The sequence below is a fragment of the Zychaea mexicana genome (assembly GCF_025766255.1).
Source record: "Zychaea mexicana strain RSA 1403 chromosome Unknown BDB00scaffold_9, whole genome shotgun sequence".
NCBI classification, from domain to species: Eukaryota; Fungi; Mucoromycota; class Mucoromycetes; order Mucorales; family Lichtheimiaceae; genus Zychaea; species Zychaea mexicana.
The window spans coordinates 262,956-282,527 of record NW_026516672.1 but is presented as its reverse complement, the minus strand read 5'-3'; the positions used below and the strand labels follow the sequence as shown (position 1 = coordinate 282,527).

Sequence of the window (19,572 nt, the reverse complement as noted above, 5' to 3'; positions counted from 1 at the left end):
AGCTGACCAGTTGCCCTTCATTGGGTAAAGCGTCTCCCTCTTCCCAGTGCTTTCAGATGCGGCGTTTGGATGAGTCACGGGAAGCAGGTCGTCAAATCCGGCAAAATCTTGTCGATTCTGTCATACCTGCCACAGCTGATTCGGATGACGGACAAGTAGAAGGGAGAGGAAGAGGACTTAGGAGAGGACATACAAGAAGGTCGGGCACAAGACGTGGTTGCACACGCCACGGATCCAGAAGAAAAAGAAGAGATTATGACTTTCAATAAATAGGTGTTAAAAGTTTTTGGCACCTATATCTAGATTATCTACTGAGATATCAAGTAAACCTGCTTACACCACAAGATACTCATATATTGGAAGTTGGAACCGATGGAAAATTTAACAACTTTATTCGTTGTTGTTGCTGCTGTCTTGCTCATCGATTTGCTCTTCATTTTTATTGAGCACTGCTAGAATCGCTTCGCTGACGGAAGCGAGACGCCCCAGCACATGCATACTTTCTGCATGTCGTTGATCGTGGGCAGCCTCTGCCTCAATGCGGCGACGCGAGTAGTAGCGTCGCCTTTCTTCTTCAACTTCTTCCTGGTCTCGCTTTCTCTTGATTCTGTCTTCTTCTAGCACGGAAGCAAAATCGCTCACGAACGCGCTCCTTGCAATGTTAATGATGTCGCGGAAGTCGTCGTTGTTGTTGTCCAATACTGCCTGCACCTGGTCTAAGTCAAGGACATTACACCAACCAGGGCCGATTCCACGAACTGCGCGACGAGAACGAGGGGGTGTTGCTGCCGGTTGAGAAGAAGGAGCAGTCCCTGGCGATGCTGGCGATGACACTGTTTGCAGCTCAGGCTCATTTTTATGCTGCTCATCACCCGAGTTGTGATCTTCGGTGTCATCCACGCTGTCTGTTCCCTCGGCCAGGTGGTTTTCAAAGGCATCGACAATTTCATCGCTGCCTGGCTGCTCAATGCTTTGCGCAACGTTGGAGACCGGGAGGATCTCGGAAATGGGCTCAGGGGTCAGTGGTTGCGACGTTGGCTGAGAAGCGTCCTGAGTTATACGGAATTTGCTCATTCCTGGGTAATGCGTATTTCTGTAGCTCATTTGGAAGTTGGAAGTATAAGTGTAGGCGTTGTAAAAGTAAGTGGTAAGAGAAACGAGAAGATACGCGTACAGGTCACTTTAATATCAACAAAACGGATTTAACCGACGTTGAACCTCTCTTTAATTCCTATTTGGTGATTTTCATAACGGGCCTCTATTAAAGAGCACCTAATGCAAAGAAGGCGATGTTTCTCCTGGTTGCAAACCAGGTATTCAGTCAGTGGAGGGGTCGTTAGAGAGCGGGGCAACACAGCCATATCGGGCAAGCTGGTACATTAAGGATACTCTGACATTTCTTCTTGTATGTGAAACGAAGTGTAGTATGAAAGTATACGATGCAGAGACCTTTAGAGTTGATAGCAGCAACTTTGCGCCGCTATGTCTTCGACGATCGGAATAGATATGAAGAATCACCTTTGGCTTCCACATGACCCATTTCGCTAAAGGCTCATATTCAATACATTGCTGCTATTGTTTTAGTCGTCATGTATTACTTTCGATATTCAAATACTGTATGGCGTTGGAGAATTGCTGCACTGCAAAACAAGTTGCTGCTTGTCGTCCAAGACGACGTGCCATTTTTTTTCAGTTCAGATCCATTGTTGCTCCCCGATGAGCTTCCGCGTTATTTGTTTTAACTATTGAAGGAAAGAACAGAGGAAGAGAAAAGGGTGAGAGAAAGAGAGGAGAATGCTGTGCTTGTGTGTTATCCAAGTTGCTACATATTGGCTGGATTTGAAGTGTTCCACTCGCGACCCGCTACAAAATTCAAAGCCACTAACTAGCCTTGCTTTACTTTGACACCTTTACACACACAATGTTCTTAACGGCAATGAAGGGCGTTGGGGCCTTGCAGTCCCTGGCTACACGAGGTACATTTAAATTGACCAACAGCGACGCATATATAAGCATGAGATGCTGACAGCTCCTCATTTAATATATAGTGGCCATGCCAACCAAGAGTACTGTATTGTTTGTTTTTCTTTGTGCTCCAACCTGGACAGCAGCAGAAACCGACATTGTAAAACTGGCAAGAACTAATCGTGGAAAAAACTCCATTTAGGCTTTGTTCGAAATATTCAAACTGACGCAACGACCAAAAACCTGTTAACGAAATTACGAGACCAGCTACGATACTACGCGGTCGCAGAAATTGCCGGCCGTCCGTACCTTATCACAAAGAACGACCAAGTTATCGTGAATCGGCTGAAAGACGTCAAGGTCGGCGACGTTTTGAAGCTAGACCGAGTACGCGAACTCGGTAGCAAGGATTATACCGTCAAGGGTCAACCCTACGTCAATGAAGGGTTCTACGACATCTCAGCTACCGTCATTGAACACCCCAAAAGCAAATTGATTCAGATTGTCAAAAAGAAGAGAAGAAAGAACTACAAGCGTACCATCGAGCATAAGCAAACTCATACCGTGCTCCGAATCTCCAAAGTGGATGTGAACGCTTTGGATTAAAGGAGAAGGTAGAGCCAACACCAACACCATCATTATCATCATCGACAACAACAGCAACAGCAACAACAGTAGCTACCACAACAAAATAATGTATTATAGACTTTAAACAATAAACTGGAAAAAAGTTGGACCCAGAGGGTATATACACTTGGCTACGTCTTTCACTCGCTATCCCTTTTTTGCGTATTTTGTGGTTGCGTCTGCTTGATTCGTAGGAAAGACTGTTTGAAAGCAAGTTTAGATACTCGAGAAGGAAGACAAATTGCATAACCGGCTGACGATTATTTGTGAGCAGTTCTTACCGAGCATATCCGCAATATTGACATGGGGCGGTCGACCAGCTGTAAAGACAATAAGCTCTGCTATGTCCTCACCTACCAGGGGCTGAAGGCCTTCATACACGCTGTCGGCTTTTTGCTTATCGCCGTGGAAACGCACCGTCGAAAACTCCGTGTTTACTAACCCAGGGCAGATCTGTGAAATGCGGATAGGTGTTTCCATGGTTTCATAGAGCAGCGCGCGTGAGATTGCATCTACTGCGTGCTTGGACGCTATGCAGAATACAGAGTATGATTAGTTGACACGATCAATCATCGTTTCATGAGTGAAAACACGTACCGCAATAGATGCTCCCGTTTCGGTAACTTTGCTTTCCTGTAGTCGTGGAATCATTTATGTTGGTTACTGAATGATCTGAATTCATCAAAGCTTAGCTGGCTCTACCTGCTACAGATCCAACGTTGATAATGTGTCCACGCTGTCGTTCAATCATGCCAGGCAAAATGGCCTGCGTCAGAAAGACGAGCCCTTTGACGTTTGTATCAATCATCGTATCATATGCATCCTCCGTGACTTCCACTAATGGATCCATGCCAATCACCAATCCAGCATTGTTGACGAGCACGTCGATATTGCCCTTGAACGTAGTCGGTAATGAAGCGACGGCAGCATCAATATTTTGCTTTTTACGGACGTCTAACTTTAGCGTGTGAACATTGATGTCATTGTGCTTTTGCTTCAGTTCGTCCTTTAATGCTTCCAATCGGTCGAGACGTCGTGCGGTGAGGATCTTTGCCAACATTTATTCATATATAACACGCATGAATAATCATGGATCAACGAAAAGACCTGGGACTACACTACTGCTGCTGTATAGACATACCAGGTTGGAGCCTTCTCTTGCAAATTCACGAGCGCAAGCCGCGCCTATACCGGAACTGGCACCAGTACTTTTCTTATGCTTTTCGAGTCAGTGGTGGTTGCTGTGACATACACAAGGGAGAGAGCGAGGCTGTCAACAACAAGTCTTACATGAGCACGTTTTTCTTTTCTAGTCGACGCTGTGCGTAAAAGCGTTTGGCAACATTGTTCCATGCCGCTTTCTGTTGGAGCGCCGCGCGTATCATGGTGATAGATGTGTGAGAAAAAAAGAGAGAAAAAGGGATAATTATACCGCCGCAGACCTCGGTTCATATTCATAAGCAAAAAAAAAAAGGTTGCGGAGATGGCAAGCAACAGTGCCAAAACAAGCCGGTCCTCTTATTTCTCTCTCTCGCTGACCAACATAACGATATTTGACCATGCGAGAGGATCTTATTCAATCGGCCACATCTTTTCTGACAGACCCTAATGTGCAGTCTGCAGCTCTTACAAAAAAGGTTTCCTTTCTGGAATCCAAGGGCATGACGGCCGAAGAGATTGAAGAGGCCATGGCAAGAGTCAATGGCAAGTCGACGGGTGCTGCAACTACAACAACGGTGGCAGCAGCAACACCAGCAGCAGCAGGTCCAGTAGCGGCAGTACCAGGCGGTGCTATTGCACATGCTCAGCCTTTCGTCCCACAACGACCATCATATGATTGGCGAGATATCTTTGTAGCGGCTGCACTGGCTGGTGGTGTCAGTTACGGTGTCTGGACGTTGGCCAAGGTAGAGAGAATTGTTTGACACATTTGACATATGACTAAGCATTGACCATTGTAACAGAAACTGCTGGGTCCGTGGTTCCAAGTACCAACACAGAAGGAATTGGAAGAGGATAAAGAAAAGCTAGATGCACAGTTTCAAGCAGGTAAAGGTCGTGTTAATCGAGGGAAAGAAGTGTAGAATAGGATACGCTTGGTTCCATGTTAGTTCACGGCTTTTCTCACTATGGGGTGGATGATGAAACACTACTTGTAGTTGAGGACTCTTTGAAGGATCTCAAGCAACAAACAAGCGATGCTTTATCCAAGGTTTCATCACAATCCAAAAAGATCGACGATTCATTAAGTGGACTGGAGACGGTATTGAAGGACTTGAAGCAGGGCGACGCGGAACGGGACCAAGAGTTTAAGAATGTCAAGGCAGATGTCAAAAACCTCAAGGAGTTGGTTCCTCAAATGTTGGACCGTAACAAGGATTCGCAGGCTGGCGTCTTGACCGATTTGCAGAACGAAGTCCAGTCGCTTAAATCGTTGCTTGTCTCTCGTCGTCCTCTCAACCCTACCGAATCTGTTTCGTCACCTAATGGCTCTGCCACTCCCGCTCACGTCACTACCACTACTTCCACGGATTCTCCCGCCTCACCTTCTGGTTTATCGGCCCGCTTGCATAGTGCCTTGAATTCCAGCAATCGGAACCGTCCAGGCATTCCAGCCTGGCAAATGGCCGCCTCTGGCGGTGCTAACGGTAACACAAACGGCAAGGCATCTGAGCAGCCTGCTGCTGGTGCCACTTCTTCCTCGTCATCCTCCTCCACTCCCGCCGCATAACTTATATAAATTCATGCAACGCACAATACACCTCACCCACACTCACCATGCCCCTCACTCCTTAATACCACTCACTTAAATAAAATAAAGCTGTATGCACCTTATTCGAACAGCCAAGATTTTGAAGCGTTTAACTTTTTAGTTGTGTTAGTGGGCGTACATGTGTGTATTTAGTCGTGAATGCCATAATGGCTATCTTTTACAGTGACTTTGTCCTAAAGCACAATCCTCTACGGCAGATATCAGTCCTTTCGCTGGATATACTTATCATAGGTATCGATTATAGCAATACGTCTATTGTACAACTAAAAGGAGACACTGTGACAAGCATTATGCAATGAGATAAAGGAGTATGTGTGTGTGTGTGTGCCGCGGTGAAAGGAAAGGTCTGTTGTCATGTGTGAGAATGAGGAGATTAAGACCACTTGTTGATAATCAAAAATCCCTAGTCAATAAATATGACTCTTTCTTCTTATCTGCCCTGTACTGCTACAGCACTTCTTTGTCGTATTGGAAGATGACGATCTGCAGAATACCAGCAGCTGTTTATGTATACTGCCCTTTCATTAGCAGGTATTGGCATCCTTGTCTACCAGTGGCAAAGCTCGCTGCAATGTCGTTCAAGCAGCAAAAATGACTTACCTGGAATGAAACAGACATCACGTGCATGAAGTGGAACAAGGGAAAATTGACTTTGCCGACCTTAACATTAAAGTCAGCCTTCTTCGGCAGTATCACAGGAAAGGGAACTCTTTTACTTTTTCTTTCCTTCTTGTTGAACCAAGCGAAAACATGAAAGTTGCGATTAACGTCCTTCACTATGCCCAAAGTTTCACCTGAAAAAAGTCTGCATTCGATATTCTTGACTGTTTCTGCCATTTCCCTTGCGCTTCTTGTCACAGTAGCTTGGCCTCAAACACTCCATTATCTCCTTTGGGCAGTCAAGCTTGTTCTGGGCACCGTTCTATCGCTTGTGCTGTTCAACATTATCGTTCTCTATATCTATGTCAAATACTTTGTCTCACCATCTCAAAGCAATCGAAAGGAGCAACGTCAGCGCGATTTCCGACCATTCCGATTCGCCCATGTCACGACGTGGCCCCAGGTGCAGCAACAACGAGTGCAGGACAACAGCGTGCAAGCATCAATGCCGATCGCGCCCGATTCCGAAGAGATATCCGAAGCGTTCGAGGAGCTCTTGTCACATATTTTGCGCGACTTTATAGACTATTGGTTCGCATACGTGGCTGGGCCGCTCGAGATATCGTTTCGCAAATCCGTCGATGAAATCATACGTTCGGCGGCACACGCACTGAGGCAACGGATCCAGGACGCCGATCTGTTCGGAATTCTTGTCAATCGCCTTGTCCCGCTTGTAACGGCGCACATTTCAGAGTTCCGAGCGGCCGAGATATCGCTGCGTGGAAAGTCGTTGGAACGGTCCCTGACACAGTCGGACGAGCTAGATTTGCTGTTGGCATCGCAGTTTCGTGGCGGCAAGCTGCATCCCGCCTTGACTACCGCTGCTATGACGACCAAGCCAACAGAGGCGGTGCATCTACGTCAAATGGTGGAGCGGGTGTTGCCATACGTATTGAATCACAAGGAGCTGGACAGTGGACCGGTGAGCGTGATTGTGCGTGAGCTTGTTTCCTGTGCTGTCCTACAGCCTGTCATGGATATGGTTGCAGATCCAGATTTTTGGAACCAGACAATCGATAGCTATGTAAGATATCTAGCTTTTTCTTTCGGTGAGGTTATTCTCGTGTAAATGAACGATAGATGTCCTAATCTGTGTTTCTTTGATTTGCTTCTAGTTGGGAAAAGCGATACGGGAACAGTATGTTTTGATATTCGTGGGAAACGCGGATGTGATGTATGTGAAAGAGAAAATTCTGATTTTTTATTCTTTTTCTAGAAAAATGGTGCGGAAGCTACGTGAGGTGCTCAATAGGCACTCGACTGATTTGGATGAGGTTGTTGAAGAGCTGGCAGACGCAAAATCAGCACCACCAAGCGGTAAATCGCGGCGACCTAGTTTAATGCCAATGAGTTCATTATCTTCGATGTTTGGTGACCAGTGGGAAGACGAAGTGGAAAGCAGTAAGCAGCGCGGGTTTGGCAGTATCAAGATAGGAAGGCGTACCTTTCAGGATTTTTTGCGGATGATCGAGGAAGAAAAGAACTTGTTAGAGCTCAAGCGCGTCCGCAACGATATCGTAACACAAGTCCGCAAAAAGCGTGCTTTAATCCGTACGTGTAAAAGAGTTATGAGAAATTAGTGCAAAAAAATAAAGAGTACTGATACCCTTGCCTTATATTCGACAGATGACCGAGACCCGGAGGAAGTCATTGATGGAGAAAAGGTGGAGGATGTCATGGTGTACCTGAATCGCCTCAGTGTTGCAAAAAAACGAGTCGACAAACGAATTGCAGTCCTGACGGGTGACAACTATGATGGCCGCAAAAGCTCGAAATCACAATTTTTCTCGCCTCGTCGCAAGCCTAGCGAAGCCGCTGCTTCACAGCCTTTCGGTTTTAACCTATACGACATTCTCACGAACACAGCCGGATTGTCGTACTTCATGGAGTTCATGGATCGACGCGGCGATATGATGAAACTGCAATTCTGGCTTATAGTCGAGGGCTTCAAGAACTCGGAAATGGCGGGGGCACGAGACGACTCGACGTTTTTACAAGATGTTAGGATGGTTTATGATATGTACCTATCCGAAAGCGCCCCACACCGATTACCAATATCAGCACAGCTGAGCATTGATTTGAACAAGGCTATCGAAGCAGCACAGCGTTGCATGGATGACAACGAACAAGGGAATGTATACACAGTTGTTCAGGAAATGCGACAGCGTCTTTATCAGATCCAGCAGCATATCTTTTGGCAGCTGGAAAAGGAGCATTTTCCCTACTTTAAGCGCTCAGATCTGTATTTCAAGTATCTCGCCACAACACCCAACTCGGCACCAGACACCATACCTGAGCGACGCAGTCTGGACGAGACAACGCTTTTCCGTCACCAGAGCAGCAGCGAAACGTCGACTGGAAAGAAACGGCTAATCAGCGAAGCGAGCAGTAGTAGCGGGACCGCACCTGGAGGCAAAGTGTTGGAACATCGACCGCTAGAGAGAACAGCATCAGCAAGTCTGACAAAAAAGAAGCCATGGCATATCACTGAAGAAACACCCAAGGCAGATTCAGATACGGAAGTCAGTGGTCCAAAGAAGAAAAGATCAGAAAAAGCAAAACCACCTGTCGCCCGCGCGCGTGGTCATGTTCGAGCAGTCTCCGAGTCTGCCAATGGCGGTGGCGGTATGAGCCGTTTTTTGAGCCTCGGCAGAATGGTTGGGTCTGCCAACGAATGGTGGCATACAAGCGACTTGCAAGCAAAGAACGGGAAGGATGACATGAGCGCCAGCAGCAAGCAAAGTCTACTGCAGTCACCAGTAGATACGGACGAACTAACAGAGGAAGAGGAGGAGGACGAAGAACAGAGTCATCAACCGGGTCAGCAAGCACGAAGACCAACGAGGCAGCTACTAAGGAGTAACACGGTGGAAGCTGTGGAGGCTGAACTCCAGTCTATCATCGACGGCAACAATACTGTGGATGATCCTTTAGATAGCAATGCCGACCGAAGAAAGAGTGCACCACCCTCTCCTAAGAAAAAGCAGCCGCCGCCACCATTCCTCCTATATGGACCAGAGGCAACCAAGTCATCTATGGCTCTTCCCGTCCAAAACGACTACGCACTACCTTCTTGGACATCGTCCGGTGGATCCAACACTATCGGCGAAGTTGCGCATGATCGTTTCGATGACACGCATTCATCTTCGTCTTCGATAAGCAAGAAAACAGCCCCACTGCCTTCAACCACGAAGCACAACGAAGACGATACGCTCGACAAAGAAACGTCGAACGTTCATCTGGCACCGCCAGGAGACTTGATGCTTGCGGTCAAGGTCGAAAAGCTGTCCGAGGAAATGGAGAAGCTGATGCAACAGGAGGCCATTGTGAACGCGCTCATCAAGAAAGCCGAGGCAAAAAACAAGGTAGACGAGTTGCGCATTCTAAAGAAAAGTAAAAACATGTTCCGGCGCGAGCTACAGCAAATCAAGTACCAGAAGAGCCAGTATGAGCTGCAAGAGTCTGAGAACGTGCTAGTCCCGGTAATGGATTTGCTGTTCACATGCTGCACAACGTTTTCCCTCATTTACTCATGCATATGCACCCATTGCTGTTTGTCTATTACCAACAGGAGCGAACCAAAGTCAGCATCACCAGCTCCACCATTGGATCGGATACCTATGGCGAGTTTGCACTGTACGTCATTGAGATCCAGCAGCTTGGCTTGGATGGGAACTATGGCTCTGGTTGGATTGTCGCACGACGATACAGCGAGTTCTTTGCGTTACACCAGAAGCTCAAGGCGCGGCATCCTGTTGTCAAGCTTCTCGAGTTTCCCTCCAAATGGCCTCTGCTGCGACTGCAAAGGTCTTTTGTCGAGGCGCGACGCACGAATCTAGAGCGATATTTGCGGCGTCTGCTTGAAGACCGAGACATTTGCAAAAGCGAAGAGCTGCGTGCATTCTTATCGCAGCAAAATGTGTATGTGCCCGGTCCAGAACAAGACGTAGAGGAGTCATCCGAATTTGGTTTATTCACGTCGATCCCACGCTCTAGCAGTAAGAAGCGCAAGCGGCGCCAGGAAATCTCGTCCGAGCTGCTCAAGCAGCAGCTACAGCCCTCATCAAGTACGTCTACCGTCGGCTCGGGTTTGCATCGTTCCATTAGCGATAACGTACAGCACCAGCATGACCAACGCAGCAAAGCATCGTCCGCCGGCTTTATGAAGCACATCTACAAGACTGTGGCCGAGGGCATTGACGACCTGTTTGTTGGCCCATCGATGTTGGACTTGATCACGCAGCGCATGGGTGAACAAGTCATGGACTTTATCCAAGAGGCAGACGAAAACAGTGAACAACGTGTAGAGCAAAATGAGGAAGCTGTGGCCGCTGCAGCTGCCGTGGCAGCAGCAGTAACGTCAGACCCCGACTTCACGGACTCACTGAAAAATGCTCCAGAAGGCATCACCAAGTTCACAGAGCCGCTTTGCGATTTATTTATTGAAATGTTTGAGCTCAAGGAAAAGAACAATTGGCTGCGACGGCAGGCAGTTGTCATCATTCTCCAGCAAATCTTCGGTGGCACAATCGAAAGGTAAAGTGTCTGTCATATGTCAACTCCCTCGATATCAGAACTGACATATATTCCGGACATAGAAAACTCCGTGAGACTGTGCATTTCCTTGCTACCGAACCCATGATCGTCTTTTATCTTCGAAAGGTGACTGATAGCTTATGGCCCGATGGTCAAACGCTCACTTTCAAAGAGCCGCGTCGGCCAGATGAGAAGCAGCATACCAAAGAATCTGCAAACAGAAAACTTTCTACTTGGCTACCAGGTAATTGCAGAAAAAAAAACGATCATCAGATTATTATTGTTCCACCGTACCGTAGATGACACAAAAGTGTGCAACATACGGCTTATGCATTGTATAGACTTAATAGGGCAGATGGTGGGTCGGCAAAACGCAAGACGCGGAGCAAGACGGTTGTTTAGTGTGCTCCAGAATAAACGGTTAAACCAAGACCTTGTGTATACCCTTTTTGATGAAGTCGTCTCTGCACTTTTCCCAGAGATAGACACATCCACTTGTAAAACATAGTTTACCACATTCTTCTTCTTCTTCTTCTTCTTCTTCATATCATCATAGTATCCCCCTTATTGTTTATAGCACTCTTATCATTACACTTATCAGCATACATATACATTAATCTACATCATAAGAAATATTGTAATTGGCTTTAAAACTATAGTAAGCCCCCCATATGTGAATATAAGTACTATTTGGGTTACAGTTCTGTGGGATCATCTCATCACCAGCGTGAGAACGTGAGAGAAACAAAAGACCACTCTTTCAGCATGCATATGAGTATACCAGATTTGAAATACTACATCGTCTTTGTATATACAGTAGCGTCACATGAGCTGCGTCGGTTGAGGGTCACAACGGTGGTCTGTGTATGCCGGTGGCGGCATACTGATGACACTGCTTGCCTCATGATAAGACGGTGGTGATGAACCAGCTTCTGGATCTCGACGAGTAGAGCGGAGAAGGTCGCGTACTTGCCGTCGTTCATTATCCTCGGTCATCATTTCTGTTTTGTTGTTACAGCACGTGTTTTTGTTAGAAGCCATTGTTCGTTATTGGGCATATACAGTCGCATAAAGAGAGAGAGAGTACCATACACAATAAGGAAGCATTAATGACTAGTTAGTGGCGTATTATCGTACTATTGCGCAGTAATAGAGAAAAGCAAAAGTAAAACCCTACTTTTACTTTGCCGACGAACATAACGTAAGCATATAGTGACGACTATAATAAATCCAGCAATGATAAAAATGACGGATAGTCCTGGCATATAGTCTGCCATAACTAGAGTCGATCTTCTCGTTTTTACAGATATGGAAAAAAAAATTGTACGGAAGACCAAGAAGTAGTGGATGCTGTAATTTGTTGCTAAAATAGAAAAAAGAAAACAGGACTACGCCACACAGCCGTAACATATTATATGCCTCCATGAAAAGCAGCGTTTATTGCTTATTTGGTTCCATTTTCTTCAGGAAATCTTATACCATCGCGTTCACACTAATTCTCCAGATATGATAGTGTATTTTTTGTTGCTTCCTCTACATTAGATCCAAAGTGCTACAAAGTGCTTGATCAGGTTTGTTACTCTATCTGCTGATGATCTTTTGGAGATCAAACCTGTTTTTTCCAGACAATAATTCATCCAAGGTGATATGTTGTACAGAGTAAGCTAGAGGCTGGAGCTTAAAAAATTTGGAAGGCTAAAAGGTGTACAACCGCGTGATCCACCTTTTTATATGATCAAAAACTATCGCGGGGAAGTAAAGCAAACTCTCGATGCCACGCGACAACCAGGCAATATAAGGTAAGTGTTTTATCAGTATGCACAGTACTGTACTGGATATGCTCGACGCCAGCTTTTAGCTTGTGTGACATGAGTCCAAAATATCGAGTATGTACTAGTTATACACCACATACTAAAAGACACCAAAACGTCGTACTTATTGTGTGTCATACAAGACAGATGTAACGCCACTGTTTAGCTTGCGTTATGCATATTCGATCCTGATGTGACCGCGACGATAAGAATCCGACACACATTTGATATAACTCACGAGATATCACTAAGACACTAAACCTGTAAATTACATAATACATTTAGGGAAGACTAGGTAATCATGAACCCTTTATTATGCGATGTACGATATCAGCAAACAGACATGGTTTTGGCGCATGGAAAGGACAGTAAAACTGTCAGAAAAACATAGATTAAGTTTACATAGAAACCATACTGTGTATACTCGGGAAACTTTGATTAGGTAAATTCTACAGTACTTGCACTTGAACAATTTACAAAGAAAAGTACTACGCCCTTTTTTTTTACATAGTTGATTAGCTACAGTATCATATCTTAAATCAATTGCAAGCTGAACCAGAAAGTTAACGATCACTTTACTCAATTGTTTTATCACACAACTACAATCAAAAAACTTGAGATAATCATCTGAAAAATAAAATGCCCTTTGTTGCCGTTAGCTCTCGTTAGTTGTCGTCTGTAGCCTTTCAGACACCTTTAGCAACCTTCCAAGACACCTATAAGGTTGCAAAAGACCCAAATGATAATCTAAAATTTTGTGATCTTATGTTCGACAACAAAAAGGATTGGAAGAAGGAGAAAAAGAAGGCAGCATCATCCCTAAAAACAGTCGATATAATCATGTAGCGAGTATGCTGAGGAAAAATGACTCAAACTCAATGGGTTATGGAGCATACAAAACCGAAAACAGAAAAGCGAGGACGCATACTAGCCCCGGTTGAAGCCGGAGTGTGATGTATCGATAGTGATCCCTTTTTTGCCCGCTACTATTGTTTTGGTGGATTAACACTTTTAAGCAGAAGAGGTGGTACTAACTATGCGTATAATATGATATTATTGTACTAGACAGTTTGGTGGTGCGAAATACGATGTGCTGATACGAGATAAGCGGTGTGGGATATTGCAATTTAGAATTTGGTATTGCAGAGCTGCGGTTAAAAAACGACAGTATAAGTCGTTTCTCCAGCATAATTATTCTTTAACAGTTAATGCTCTCGCTTGCATTGACATTGCTAGCAGTATGGCTGGGTGGCCACTTTATGCTGGTTCTAGCAGATGAACAGAGTGGCTAGGTGGCCACTTTATGATGGTTCTAAACGATGAACAGAGTGGCCGGGTGGCCACTTTATGATGGTTCTAAACGATGAGCAGAGTGGCCGGGTGGCCACTTTATGATGGTTATAAACGATGAACAGAGTGACCGGGTGGCCACTTTATGATGGTTCTAAACGATGAGCAGAGTGGCCGGGTGGCCACTTTATGATGGTTATAAACGATGAACAGAGTGACCGGGTGGCCACTTTATGATGGTTTTAAAAGATGAACAGAGTGACCGGGTGGCCACTTTATGATGGTTATAAACGATGAGCAGAGTGGCCAGGTGGCCACTTTATATGGCTCTAAAAGATGAACAGAGTGGCCAGGTGGCCACTTTATAATGGCTCTAAAAGATGAACAGAGTGGCCAGGTGGCCACTTTATGATGGTTTTAAAAGATGAACAGAGTGGCCAGGTGGCCACTTTATGATGGTTATAAACGATGAGCAGAGTGGCCAGGTGGCCACTTTATAATGGCTCTAAAAGATGAACAGAGTGGCCAGGTGGCCACTTTATGATGGTTCTAAACGATGAGCAGAGTGGCCGGGTGGCCACTTTATGATGGTTTTAAAAGATGAACAGAGTGGCCAGGTGGCCACTTTATGATGGTTTTAAAAGATGAACAGAGTGACCGGGTGGCCACTTTATAATGGCTCTAAAAGATGAACAGAGTGGCCAGGTGGCCACTTTATGATGGTTTTAAAAGATGAACAGAGTGACCGGGTGGCCACTTTATGATGGTTATAAACGATGAGCAGAGTGGCCAGGTGGCCACTTTATGCTGGTTCTAGCAGATGAACAGAGTGGCCGGGTGGCCACTTTATGATGGTTTTAAAAGATGAACAGAGTGGCCGGGTGGCCACTTTATGATGGTTTTAAAAGATGAACAGAGTGACCGGGTGGCCACTTTATGATGGTTATAAACGATGAGCAGAGTGGCCAGGTGGCCACTTTATAATGGCTCTAAAAGATGAACAGAGTGGCCAGGTGGCCACTTTATGATGGTTTTAAAAGATGAACAGAGTGACCAGGTGGCCACTTTATGATGGTTTTAAAAGATGAACAGAGTGACCGGGTGGCCACTCTATGATGATTATAAACGATGAGCAGAGTGGCCAGGTGGCCACTTTATAATGGCTCTAAAAGATGAACAGAGTGGCCAGGTGGCCACTTTATGATGGTTTTAAAAGATGAACAGAGTGACCGGGTGGCCACTTTATGATGGTTCTAAACGATGAGCAGAGTGGCCAGGTGGCCACTTTATAATGGCTCTAAAAGATGAACAGAGTGGCCAGGTGGCCACTTTATGATGGTTCTAAACAATGAGCAGAGTGGCCGGGTGGCCACTTTATGATGGTTTTAAAAGATGAACAGAGTGGCCGGGTGGCCACTTTATGATGGTTTTAAAAGATGAACAGAGTGACCGGGTGGCCACTTTATGATGGTTATAAACGATGAGCAGAGTGGCCGGGTGGCCACTTTATGATGGTTCTAAAAGATGAACAGAGTGGCCAGGTGGCCACTTTATGATGGTTTTAAAAGATGAACAGAGTGACCAGGTGGCCACTTTATGATGGTTTTAAAAGATGAACAGAGTGACCGGGTGGCCACTTTATGATGGTTATAAACGATGAGCAGAGTGGCCAGGTGGCCACTTTATAATGGCTCTAAAAGATGAACAGAGTGGCCAGGTGGCCACTTTATGATGGTTCTAAACGAGGAGCAGAGTGGCCAGGTGGCCACTTTATAATGGCTCTAAAAGATGAACAGAGTGGCCGGGTGGCCACTTTATGATGGTTCTAAACGATGAGCAGAGTGGCCGGGTGGCCACTTTATGATGGTTTTAAAAGATGAACAGAGTGGCCAGGTGGCCACTTTATGATGGTTTTAAAAGATGAACAGAGTGACCGGGTGGCCACTTTATAATGGCTCTAAAAGATGAACAGAGTGGCCAGGTGGCCACTTTATGATGGTTTTAAAAGATGAACAGAGTGACCGGGTGGCCACTTTATGATGGTTATAAAAGATGAACAGAGTGGCCGGGTGGCCACTTTATGATGGTTTTAAAAGATGAACAGAGTGACCGGGTGGCCACTTTATGATGGTTATAAACGATGAGCAGAGTGGCCAGGTGGCCACTTTATAATGGCTCTAAAAGATGAACAGAGTGGCCGGGTGGCCACTTTATGATGGTTCTAAACAATGAGCAGAGTGGCCGGGTGGCCACTTTATGATGGTTTTAAAAGATGAACAGAGTGGCCGGGTGGCCACTTTATGATGGTTTTAAAAGATGAACAGAGTGACCGGGTGGCCACTTTATGATGGTTATAAACGATGAGCAGAGTGGCCGGGTGGCCACTTTATGATGGTTCTAAAAGATGAACAGAGTGGCCAGGTGGCCACTTTATGATGGTTTTAAAAGATGAACAGAGTGACCAGGTGGCCACTTTATGATGGTTTTAAAAGATGAACAGAGTGACCGGGTGGCCACTTTATGATGGTTATAAACGATGAGCAGAGTGGCCAGGTGGCCACTTTATAATGGCTCTAAAAGATGAACAGAGTGGTCAGGTGGCCACTTTATGATGGTTCTAAACGATGAGCAGAGTGGCCGGGTGGCCACTTTATGATGGTTTTAAAAGATGAACAGAGTGGCCGGGTGGCCACTTTATGATGGTTCTAAAAGATGAACAGAGTGGCCAGGTGGCCACTTTATGATGGTTTTAAAAGATGAACAGAGTGGCCGGGTGGCCACTTTATGATGGTTCTAAACGATGAGCAGAGTGGCCAGGTGGCCACTTTATGATGGTTCAGTGGCCAACCACTTCACAAACTAGTGGAGTGACTGTAAGGCAAAAGCCGCGCCATTATGACCACGACCACAAGTTTCTTCAACGAAGCAGTGTACATTCCGAAGTCACCTACGATCAGTTACGCGAACTCTTGTTCGTCAACCATTCACTGAACGAAACCAAGTACGTCTAACTTATAGTGGAAGCCAAGGAACTGTTTGCCCTATCATCCCAACAGAATAGTAAGAATACCCCAGTTCAAACCGCTGGCGGTGGATCAGGAACAGAAGGAGCTGCGGGCGTATATTGGCTAGCGTTCAAAGCAACCCTGGCTTCAAGTCGTAAATTTATTGAATTAGTCGCCACGCGTGAACAAATGGACGACACGAACGGATTACGTAAGTTTCTTGTCGTGTCAAAACCTGTTGAACCAACCAATTTGCGGCGAGTGCGTAACTACGTTCGTGGATGTTACGAGTCTTGGACACGGGTACGCGAATTACAGGATGGCGAAGTCGAGTGGACGTGTATCCAACGGTCAGATCCAGGTGGATGGGTGCCGCGATGCTTATCCGACTGAATCTTCGCTAAAGAGTTTCATAAAGATGCGGAGTCTATTATTCATTATATTGCCAAAAATAACACAAAGAAGTTTTCACAAATAGATGATTCTGCTACCAAGGTTCATCAACAAGCAATGAAAAACAATATCATATTTAACAAAACCAGTGGTTTTATTGTGCGAGTATGTTTTTGTTTACCAGAGTCGGTTTGTGCAAATTACTCGACGTACGTAGTAATGCGAGATAAAGGGCGTAAAATAATACAATCTAAGAACCTGGTACTGTAATTGACTTTTGGCTGTAGCCTCGCGTATGTTTGCAGAGGTAAATAATCGGTTGGACTTGCACAAAAGTGATTTTTTAAGTTTCGACATTTAGCTTCTGCATTGATGGGTGCTATCTTCAGCCGCATACACACTTCCAGTTCAGCCTATAAAACAGTGATAGTTTTGTCAGATATAATGCTTGTGAACATAAACAGTGTCTCGGAATCATCTGTGTGCCCCTCCACTACTACCAAAAGGTTTTACCTTGATTAGGTCTAAAAGACGCTCAACACCTCTCTCACCGTAACCTGCCAGTACATATAGAAGCGACCGACTAACGTTGACACCTTTGGATCCCAAAGCGATGGCTTTGAAAATATCTCCGCCTTCATTGTATACTTGAAGCTCTTATCCAAGTCCTCCCCATTCAGAGCATCCACAACATCAATGGTTGATTAAAGAAAATGCATGGCGACCGCCATAATTGGATAGCACAAAACTTTGACAACCAAACCGAGCAGCAAGAATGGCATACTCCCATCGAATTTTTTCTTTTACCAGGATCGGCAACATGGTGATCGATTTTAACCATGCAATATTGGACCAGTTGAGCGGTATATCGAAAAGCGAGCTCGAGCTGAATATACCATCACCGGTGTCCATTTCGTTTGCACTGGCATGTTTATAGCTCAAACGCGTCTCCTTCAAGTGGCAGCGAGATAGAGGATTCATACAGATGCATTGTTTATATACAAGTATGAGTAAGATAAACGGTGACGGATTTCCGTATCAGTCTACCTATTGCTGGCGTATCGCCGTGCCAATTTGCCTTCCATCCCCTTGAATTCTGCATCCTCAACAATCCGTTGCTTTATTTCTCAATTCGCAGTAACGTAGAGTTGAAACCACTATGGCTGTTCAGGGTGGACGAGTGCATTAGGGATATCCCAGAAGGAGTATGAGGCATATGCTGGAGCCATTTGTATCACACCACGACTTCCATCCGCACGTACCAAGACTACATCCCCCTATGATATGCCATCTTACCGAGAACCGCGGCTGTGATATAAAGTGACAGTGACACTTGGCTATCCAACATCGTGGTAGTCATATCAATTTTGGCTCCATCAACCATAAAGCCCGAGCGGAACCAGATGCAATAATGAGCGTTATGGTTTTCGCGTGCAGTAGTTTCGTCGTCCATTCCAAATGAAATATATAACCATGGATCCTACTTGAGAACGGATCATGCGACCGCTGCATACAGAATTACTTTTCAATAACATGATGTACATCCTTTGCATCAACTACTACCATTAATTACTATCGCTTCTCCTCATGCTCTAATAACCGTCATTGTTTTTTTTCTCGCATACATATACTATAAATAAAAAGCGCTGTACATCTCATACAAAGGTTGCATGTTCTTTCGAGTCAGTTGTATGATACTCACCTTTCCTTTTCAATTTCTCCCGCTGATTTCTGTTGCTGCTGTGTGTTGCTGGAGATGCTGCATGATGGAGCTCTTCGGTGACCCCTGAAGCTTGGGTGACAAGAGCCGCTCAATGTCAGGAGGGTGGATTGGCCCGAATGCGTTCGTACCGTCTTTTCCAGCATACGTCTTGATACCTTTTGACCACCAGGATGATCGAAATGAAACTTGTTCAGGTCGTATACTTCGTATACTTTTCTATGAATAGTGACTTGGAGATCCTCAAAAAATAAAGGATTTCTTTCCACAGGGAAAGTTACAAAATATACCCTTTTTGTTGTGTTGAACGATTTCTTTGTGTGAAAAACTTCTCGTCGTTATTATTGATATTCTAGAAAGAAAGTATATGAGTGCGGAGAGGGGAGGAAAAGGAAACAGAATAAAATGTGAAGCAGGATTGTTGGAAGTGGGAAAGATGAAACACGATACCACATAGCAATTAAGGTTTGCCATTGCATATAGACTCCACAACTTCAACATCTCACCCACATCGACATCCAAACACAAATGTGATACAGGCTGTGGTATTTCAAAATGGTGATAGTAGCTTTTACTCATTTTTACTATTAGCAACCTATATCCTGCTGCTGCTGTCCCTGCAGATGGTGCTGCATGATATACACTACACACAGTTTGAGGCTTAGTTTCAATGCACAGTTTTATGCATACAAGTCGTAGCGCTGCTCAAAGCCCGATTGAACTGATCGAACTGATCTCCTATTGCAACAATCTACTACTGTATGTCATGCTGTGATAGTTGATATGTACTTT

General features: G+C 45.2%; 8 protein-coding genes across 8 annotated transcripts; 4 read left to right on the top strand and 4 right to left on the bottom strand.

Moving 5' to 3' along the window:
* Nucleotides 1–235: 235 nt before the first annotated feature.
* On the bottom strand, nt 236–1,241 carry BDB00DRAFT_925923 (uncharacterized protein). Its single transcript, XM_053128825.1, has 2 exons — nt 338–1,241; nt 236–259 (listed from the first exon to the last, which is right to left on the bottom strand). The coding sequence occupies exon 1, from the start codon at nt 1,102–1,104 to the stop codon at nt 391–393; it is 714 nt and encodes a 237-aa protein (XP_052983692.1). The 5' UTR covers nt 1,105–1,241; the 3' UTR covers nt 236–259; nt 338–390.
* A 644-nt stretch (nt 1,242–1,885) lies between these two features.
* On the top strand, nt 1,886–2,704 carry BDB00DRAFT_804410 (ribosomal protein L21-like protein). The gene is made up of 2 exons (XM_053122111.1): nt 1,886–2,066; nt 2,168–2,704. Exons 1-2 carry the CDS (start codon nt 2,054–2,056, stop codon nt 2,569–2,571), a joined length of 417 nt encoding a protein of 138 aa, XP_052983691.1. The 5' UTR covers nt 1,886–2,053; the 3' UTR covers nt 2,572–2,704.
* BDB00DRAFT_804407 (uncharacterized protein) lies at nt 2,581–4,103 on the bottom strand. The gene is made up of 6 exons (XM_053122110.1): nt 3,883–4,103; nt 3,734–3,800; nt 3,295–3,640; nt 3,190–3,225; nt 2,874–3,122; nt 2,581–2,792 (listed from the first exon to the last, which is right to left on the bottom strand). Exons 1-6 carry the CDS (start codon nt 3,975–3,977, stop codon nt 2,740–2,742), a joined length of 846 nt encoding a protein of 281 aa, XP_052983690.1. The 5' UTR covers nt 3,978–4,103; the 3' UTR covers nt 2,581–2,739.
* Nucleotides 4,095–5,438, top strand: BDB00DRAFT_936257 (peroxisomal membrane anchor protein conserved region-domain-containing protein). Its single transcript, XM_053129224.1, has 3 exons — nt 4,095–4,499; nt 4,557–4,641; nt 4,752–5,438. Exons 1-3 carry the CDS (start codon nt 4,152–4,154, stop codon nt 5,321–5,323), a joined length of 1,005 nt encoding a protein of 334 aa, XP_052983689.1. The 5' UTR covers nt 4,095–4,151; the 3' UTR covers nt 5,324–5,438.
* Nucleotides 5,439–6,067: 629 nt separating this feature from the next.
* On the top strand, nt 6,068–11,316 carry BDB00DRAFT_944743 (PXA domain-containing protein). The gene is made up of 7 exons (XM_053129496.1): nt 6,068–7,049; nt 7,141–7,163; nt 7,242–7,576; nt 7,652–9,507; nt 9,597–10,561; nt 10,624–10,805; nt 10,903–11,316. The coding sequence occupies exons 1-7, from the start codon at nt 6,144–6,146 to the stop codon at nt 11,067–11,069; spliced, it is 4,434 nt and encodes a 1,477-aa protein (XP_052983688.1). The 5' UTR covers nt 6,068–6,143; the 3' UTR covers nt 11,070–11,316.
* On the bottom strand, nt 11,315–11,858 carry BDB00DRAFT_804399 (uncharacterized protein). Its single transcript, XM_053122109.1, has one exon. It carries the CDS (start codon nt 11,600–11,602, stop codon nt 11,384–11,386), a length of 219 nt encoding a protein of 72 aa, XP_052983687.1. The 5' UTR covers nt 11,603–11,858; the 3' UTR covers nt 11,315–11,383.
* A 4,516-nt stretch (nt 11,859–16,374) lies between these two features.
* Nucleotides 16,375–17,277, top strand: BDB00DRAFT_804397 (uncharacterized protein; the record flags this gene model as incomplete). The annotated part of the gene is given in 8 exon segments (XM_053122108.1): nt 16,375–16,408; nt 16,427–16,479; nt 16,503–16,535; nt 16,548–16,667; nt 16,692–16,970; nt 16,986–17,036; nt 17,076–17,162; nt 17,245–17,277. 8 exon segments carry the CDS (start codon nt 16,375–16,377, stop codon nt 17,275–17,277), a joined length of 690 nt encoding a protein of 229 aa, XP_052983686.1.
* Nucleotides 17,278–18,217: 940 nt separating this feature from the next.
* BDB00DRAFT_868458 (uncharacterized protein) lies at nt 18,218–18,513 on the bottom strand (the record flags this gene model as incomplete). The annotated part of the gene is made up of 2 exons (XM_053126474.1): nt 18,218–18,279; nt 18,357–18,513. 2 exons carry the CDS (start codon nt 18,511–18,513, stop codon nt 18,218–18,220), a joined length of 219 nt encoding a protein of 72 aa, XP_052983685.1.
* Between the last annotated feature and the right edge of the window lie 1,059 nt (nt 18,514–19,572).

What these genes read in the sequence shown, in the direction of transcription:
- BDB00DRAFT_925923 (XM_053128825.1), bottom strand. Translation starts at nt 1,104, where the DNA reads ATGAGCTACAGAAATACGCATTACCCAGGAATGAGCAAATTCCGTATA.
- BDB00DRAFT_804399 (XM_053122109.1), bottom strand. Translation starts at nt 11,602, where the DNA reads ATGGCTTCTAACAAAAACACGTGCTGTAACAACAAAACAGAAATGATG.
- BDB00DRAFT_944743 (XM_053129496.1), top strand. Translation starts at nt 6,144, where the DNA reads ATGCCCAAAGTTTCACCTGAAAAAAGTCTGCATTCGATATTCTTGACT. An exon ending in ACCAGACAATCGATAGCTAT is followed by an intron (nt 7,050 to 7,140) that starts GTAAGATATCTA and finishes ATTTGCTTCTAG; the next exon opens with TTGGGAAAAGCGATACGGGA. An exon ending in TTCGGTGGCACAATCGAAAG is followed by an intron (nt 10,562 to 10,623) that starts GTAAAGTGTCTG and finishes TTCCGGACATAG; the next exon opens with AAAACTCCGTGAGACTGTGC.
- BDB00DRAFT_936257 (XM_053129224.1), top strand. Translation starts at nt 4,152, where the DNA reads ATGCGAGAGGATCTTATTCAATCGGCCACATCTTTTCTGACAGACCCT. An exon ending in GTGTCTGGACGTTGGCCAAG is followed by an intron (nt 4,500 to 4,556) that starts GTAGAGAGAATT and finishes CCATTGTAACAG; the next exon opens with AAACTGCTGGGTCCGTGGTT. An exon ending in AGATGCACAGTTTCAAGCAG is followed by an intron (nt 4,642 to 4,751) that starts GTAAAGGTCGTG and finishes CACTACTTGTAG; the next exon opens with TTGAGGACTCTTTGAAGGAT.
- BDB00DRAFT_804407 (XM_053122110.1), bottom strand. Translation starts at nt 3,977, where the DNA reads ATGATACGCGCGGCGCTCCAACAGAAAGCGGCATGGAACAATGTTGCC. An exon ending in GAAAAGAAAAACGTGCTCAT is followed by an intron (nt 3,801 to 3,882) that starts GTAAGACTTGTT and finishes GCATAAGAAAAG; the next exon opens with TACTGGTGCCAGTTCCGGTA. An exon ending in CAACGTTGGATCTGTAGCAG is followed by an intron (nt 3,226 to 3,294) that starts GTAGAGCCAGCT and finishes CCACGACTACAG; the next exon opens with GAAAGCAAAGTTACCGAAAC.